The 6,520-nt window shown below is 30.3% G+C and overlaps 1 protein-coding gene across 1 annotated transcript; it reads left to right on the top strand.

Annotated features, from left to right (window-relative positions):
* Nucleotides 1–942: 942 nt before the first annotated feature.
* Nucleotides 943–3,816, top strand: LOC110670210 (hypersensitive-induced response protein 4). The gene is made up of 5 exons (XM_058139837.1): nt 943–1,318; nt 1,589–1,709; nt 1,815–1,906; nt 2,472–2,568; nt 3,159–3,816. The coding sequence occupies exons 1-5, from the start codon at nt 1,124–1,126 to the stop codon at nt 3,527–3,529; spliced, it is 876 nt and encodes a 291-aa protein (XP_057995820.1). The 5' UTR covers nt 943–1,123; the 3' UTR covers nt 3,530–3,816.
* Nucleotides 3,817–6,520: the final 2,704 nt, after the last annotated feature.

Genomic DNA, 6,520 nt, shown 5'->3' with positions numbered 1-6,520 from the left:
GGGAATTAGTCAGCAATCCAACTGCAAAATAAATTAATATATTCTATTAGGTTTAGTTTAGATTTTAGTTTTTTTTTTTTTTAATTATTCAACTTCTTATGATTTTTAATTTTTTAAAAATGATTGATTGATCGACCTAAATTACATAAATTAACAAAAAAAAATATATATATATATATATAGATATATAGAATAATAAATTAATTGGATTTAGGCTTAACTATCATTAACAGGTTTTTGTCAGCATTAATTTTTATTAAGACAAAATAAGTTTCCCTTAAGATTGTACTTTAGTTTATTTTTAAAAGTAATATTTATTTTTCAGTTCATTTATTATTTATTTTGTTTAATTTTTTACAATTTATAGTGTTGAAAAAGTTAAAAGGTTTAGTTTTATTTAATATTCATAATTTTATAAATATTATTATTATTATTTTATTTTAAATTATCATCGAAGTTTCAGCTTAATTTATTTTTTTAATGCGTCTTAATATACATTTTAAACTTTATATGAAATTTGATTTTAGCATTATTAATAACAATTTTTTATCGTAATTAAATTAATTTTTCACAATTATTCAGATTAAAAGTAATATCAATGCATTCACACAATATAATTAGATTTTAATCGTCTTTTATACATCAATAATTTTACACACAAGTGAGATAAAAGTCATATATATTTTTAATATGTTCAAATTAAGTAAAATAAATTTAATGTAAAAATAATAACATATCTTATTTTACAAATTACAAGACATCAATGAGTGTATAAAATGCAATTAGAATTCATAATCATAATCCACTTTATTATATGTCAATATAATGTGAATAGAAAATTTATTATATCAAAATAAATGCACAGTTTATTATATTATAAAACTTTTAATAAAAATTAAAGACAATCTTTTCTATATATATATATATTTTTTTTTTCTTTTGCAAATTGAAATAGGACTAGACAAAGTAAACGACAGAAAAAGCCCATGGCAAGGAAAGGCGGTTTTTGTTTTCCCTGTGGCTTGCGAATATCGGCGTCGCTTCAGTCCCTTGAATTCGCTTCTATTTGAATCTTTCTTCGCAGCGCAGGGAATTGGAGAGAGAGAAATTCTGATCAATCGAAATGGGCAACTCCTGGTGTTTGTTATGTGGATGCGTAGACCAGGCCAGCATAGGCATCGTCGAAAGGTGGGGCCGCTTCGAGAAATTGGCTGAGCCCGGACTCCATTTCTTTAACCCCTTGGCCGGTCAGTGTCTGGCCGGCATCCTTTCCACCAGAATCAGCTCTCTCGATGTCCGCATCGAAACCAAGACCAAGGTTTATTCTTCTTTCCGTTCTCTTCCTCAATTCCTGTATTGAATTAATAAGAATGTGGAATTAAGCAATGCAAAATTTTAGGGTTTTTGTTCATTCTACTCTTGAATTTTGAGAATCCTATTTTTCCATGCCACAGAAGTGAAGAAATCAGAATTTGAATTTATGATTATTAAGGCGATGCGAATGAGCGCTGTGTTTTCTACTTGGATGGAGTGAGGTATTTATTGCTTCACCGTAGAAAAGGTTGAAAATGATTGTGTTGTTCTGCAGGACAATGTCTTTGTGCAATTGTTGTGCTCAATTCAATATCGAGTAGTCAAGGAAAATGCTGATGATGCATTTTACGAGTTGGCAAACCCCAAAGAGCAGATTCAGGCTTATGTGTTTGATGGTAATTCTATACAGTGAAACAATTTTCTCTCTTTCTTTTATCATTTTTGTATTCTGTTATGTTATCACCCTTTTCTAAATGCTGTAATTGTTTTGTCTTTGTAAGTGGCTCGAGCTCTTGTTCCAAGAATGACTCTGGATGAACTCTTTGAACAGAAAGGTGAAGTTGCTAAAGCTGTCTTGGAGGAACTTGAGAAGGTAATTAGATGGTTTTGTTTAATATCAGCTATAAATAACGAGGATTGCTTACTTAATTAGATCATTATGGAGATTATCTTGCTATGAATGCGGGCACTTAGGCACATTTTTTTTATTCAAATTTAATGTTGCATAGTTACTTTTTTTGCTTCTTTACGTTACAATTTATGAAATATCTTAGTAGCTAAAAAGTCAGCCAAATAAGATGCAAAGTTATAAATAGAAGCACATATGATTTTATTACTGCACTGAAAATGTACTTTAAAAAGAATTTGTTCTGAGAAAAGGGCAAAAACCACATAAGATGATTGCCAAATATGACAATTTGAAACTGAAAGACATTACCATAACATGCTTTTTTATGACATTGATACTTTTGTTTCCTTTTACTCTATTGAATATAAGCTTCTGGCAGTGTTGTCTTGTATTTGTTTCTTTGAATGCTGTCTCTCTTGATGTTGCTGATACATGCTTCCTCTTATTGTTAGATAAGGCTTTTCATATTATGAAAAAACCATGTCTTTTGTGTTGTTTTTTCATATGTTATGTTGAAATCATGGATCAGGTGATGGGAGCTTATGGATATAGCATAGAACACATCCTGATGGTTGACATTGTACCTGATGCCTCTGTGCGAAAGGCAATGAATGAAATTAATGCAGGTAATATGCATTTTCTGGTTTCTGATTCTTTTTACTTCACAGTTCACCCAGGCATTTCTCGTCTAAATTTTCAAAATATTGTTTGTTGAAAATGATAACCATGATTGATTTTTGGAAGGTGAGGGAGATTCTTGAGAATAGCATTTTATGTTGTCACAGTTCTTTCTGCACACATAGTTCTATGTTTATCCAAATGTGGTGTGAAGAAAGCAGATGACACAAATTATAGCTGTCTTTTATGTTGATGGTCTTCACTGTTTCATATGCAAGTCAAAAGGACAGAATGTAAATCCTTTGTGGGCACTATTGTTCATTGTGATCTCTTAAGTCAAAACTTTGTAATTGGATGGCACATGCTCTTGCTACCAATCTGATTAGCTTTATCTTATGAAAGTTTCAATTTATAAATCTGCAAAACATTATGCATAAATTAGGCATCAAACAGAGTAATGGTGCTAGTGCTACTGATAATGAGTGTATGTTTACTTGATTTTATCAAAGCATCTACACTCTTGAAGTATTTTGTTCAGCAATTTGATTATTTCTGAACCATCAAAAAATTCGCACTGAACATTCATTCTCAATTGCAGCTCAAAGGCTTCAGCTTGCTAGTGTGTACAAAGGGGAAGCAGAAAAGGTGCTCCAAGTAAAAAAGGCAGAAGCTGATGCTGAAGCCAAGTACCTTGGTGGGGTTGGTGTGGCGAGGCAGAGGCAGGCAATCACAGATGGTTTGAGAGAGAACATATTGAATTTTTCTCACAAGGTGGAGGGCACCACTGCTAAGGAGGTGATGGACCTCATCATGGTCACCCAATACTTTGATACGATCAAAGACCTTGGAAACTCGTCTAAGAACACTACTGTCTTCATTCCCCATGGCCCTGGTCATGTTAGAGATGTCGGTGAGCAAATACGCAATGGTTTGATGGAGGCAGCCAGTGCGCAGGTGACCCTGGAATAACTTTGCCATTTATTATATTGAGATATTTGTACATTTTTGTGGAACTTGTTTACACAGCTTGAATAGGAAGATATTATATAGCAAAATGGTTATGCATCGCCGGTACACAGACCAATCAGATCACAATAAAGACCAGGTGTGTAAATATTTTTTTTTTTTTTGGGGAGAAGTAAGAATGCAATTATGTCGGATATATGCTTTCCCACAGGATTCTGTTTTATTACGTTCTCCATGATGCTCGTGTCTATCTTAATCATGTAATGTAATTCCTTTATTTTTTTCTTGTATTCCGTTATACCCTCCAAGTCCAATCCATTAAAACAGCAATTCCAATTTAGAATTGTAGATGAAGCAAATGTTACCCACATTTTTTTTTTCCCTCCATGGACAGAAATCCGGTATGATGATTCTTTGTTTATAGTGAAGTAGATGAGTACGCGACGTCCAGAACTAGTACCATGTCCTAGTTCTCATATTTTGCAATTTGATTAATTAAATTCTACTTTAAATATTTCAATGCTTCGGAAGATGCCTTTCGCTAAAATTATTAAATGTGAGATGAGATTTTCTTCAAAGTTAATCTAATGTTAAGATTTTCTTCGCAGCCTTATGACAATTCTTTTAATAAAGGGCAATTTTATAAAAGAATTAATTGGGATTATTCAATTGGTATAATAATTGCTTGTAATTTCAAGTGTTCACTGTTAAGTTGTGGGCTTAACGTTTAAGCGTTTACAGTAAGTCTCGTTTTAGACTAGATAGATAGGAATAAATTAGGACAGAAGCTATAAATTATGAAAAATATGATCATGATGCTGAAGACACTGGTAGTTTTTATAAACAAAATTGGTGGTGTCCAAAAAAAAAAAACAAGAAAGCTGGTGGGAAGTGCAATAAAATGGGTGTTTGGTGGCGCTAAATCTTTAACTTAGAGGTTTGTGTCGGCAAATCCATCGCTAAAGATTCTGACAGTGACAGAGCTGCGATATATCTGAAAAAATTAAGGAATCTGAGTCGCCTAAGATATTTGCACTTTTACCGACGCAAATGAATTTCTCACCGGAAATAAAATGATGAGGCTTATATGAAGTCCAAATTTACGAATGAGTTTATCTGTCGCTAAAAAGTCCTGTAAATCTATTAGCAACGAAATTTCTCATATTAACGAAGACATCTTACGTCGTTAATTTGTTGGTAATAAAGAACCCTGCGTCGCTAGAAGTGATGTCAACAATATTTAACGTGCGCGAACCTGCCAAAATAAAGCCTAAAACATGGCGACCAACAATTAATGAGATTGATCCAATAAATTAACATACTGATAATAATCTTTTACTAGGATTTCAAGTTCTGCAGGTTCTTTTTTTTTTTAATTTCTAAATTATAATTTGAGAATATTTCTCATTTACTAGAATTTCATCTCTTGAAAATGTGGGATCTTTGCCACTCGTGGAAGAGATGGATCTGGCGCTGGACATAACAGAGAGGGAGAAAAGTCCATCATGGGACTTTGATGTGCGTGATCACTGACTGCTTTTAGTGCATGCTCAATATTTGTTTTTTTTTTTTAGAAGTCTATGATATGTTATTCTACAATACTACAATAGCATTCAAGAGGCAGATGCTTGCTGGAAGTGGAAAGTACCTCCAAAAAACACTGCATACTAAGGGAATTCTGGAGGCGGAGGGAGCCAAAGAAAATGTTTAAAGGGTTTTACTTGTTCATATATTTGCCTAAAGCGGTACTCAAGGCATGGAGATATTAATTTGATCAATTTATCATGAATAAGTATGGTCTATAAATAATGATAAATATAATTGTTAAAAATATTAAATTAATATGCATAAAAAATAAATATTTTTGAAAAAATTACTATTTAGTCCATATATTTTAACAAAATTAAATATTTACTATCTATATTTTAAAAAATATACTATTTAGTTCCTATAAAAATTTCTGTTAAATTAGTCCCTCTGTCAAATTTTTCGTACTCTATACTATTCATACTACTAGTTAATCCTTCTATTTTAAAGAAATTAATTAGTTGATTTATGTATTTTGAAAAATACTACTATTTGATCCATTTATTTTAGTGAAATTAATTAATTAGTTCATATAGTTTGATAATTATATTCTTAGATAAAAATAAAAATTTTGCTATGTGGAGACTAAATCTTAATTTACATTTTGCTTTAAATTTTTAATTCTTTAGACATCATTTTTATGTTTTCTCTATTTAAAAATAATTTTCCTTAATTATTTAGAAATTTAAAGAAATTTATTATTTTTTTATATAGATATCTTGTATCATTTTTATTTATTAACAGATAAAAATAAAGAGAATAAAGAAAAGAAAAATATGGGTATAAAGAGAAAAAAAATGTGGAGAGAGAAATAAAAAATTATAAGAAAGAAATAAATGAGAGAAAATTATAGTAATTTAGGTATAAAAAAATTATAAAACTAAATAATTAATAGAGTCAAATTGCAGGGACTCACTAATGTGTTTTTTTTTAAATATAATGACTAACTAATTAGTTTTACTAAAATAGAGAGACTAAATAGTAGGTTGACCAATATTGACTAATGAAAATTTTAAAATAGAGACTAAATAGTTTAACGTAAATTTTTATAGGAGTTAAACAATATATTTTTTAAAATATATTAATTAAATAATTATTTTTATTAAAATACAGTGATTGAATAGTAATTTTTTCAATATTGTTTTATAGATTAATAAGTTGTCTGTAAATTTATGTATGGCCCAGAATCCATGATTGGAGGGTTTTACGTTTACCCAAATGGGCCTAATTTGGCCTTGGCCCATCAGAAATTTGCAATTAATTAGATCCAACCGGCCTTTTTTCTTCCTTTTGATGGAACCATTCCTCAAAAGTTGTCCCTTAATTTTCTAACAAAAGTTTATTTTTTCCAATTATTTTATGAAAAATTGTGAAAAGATCCTTTGATTTTTTTTTTTTTTTAACAGT

The sequence above is a fragment of the Hevea brasiliensis genome, chromosome 17, assembly GCF_030052815.1.
Source record: "Hevea brasiliensis isolate MT/VB/25A 57/8 chromosome 17, ASM3005281v1, whole genome shotgun sequence".
NCBI lineage: Eukaryota > Viridiplantae > Streptophyta > Magnoliopsida > Malpighiales > Euphorbiaceae > Hevea > Hevea brasiliensis.
This window is presented reverse-complemented; position numbering and strand designations above follow the sequence as displayed.

Excerpts from the sequence above, each read along its gene's own strand:
- LOC110670210 (XM_058139837.1), top strand. The coding sequence starts at position 1,124 with ATGGGCAACTCCTGGTGTTTGTTATGTGGATGCGTAGACCAGGCCAGC. Across the intron at positions 1,710-1,814 it reads TCAGGCTTATGTGTTTGATG|TGGCTCGAGCTCTTGTTCCA; the intron begins GTAATTCTATAC and ends TGTCTTTGTAAG. Across the intron at positions 1,907-2,471 it reads TCTTGGAGGAACTTGAGAAG|GTGATGGGAGCTTATGGATA; the intron begins GTAATTAGATGG and ends ATCATGGATCAG.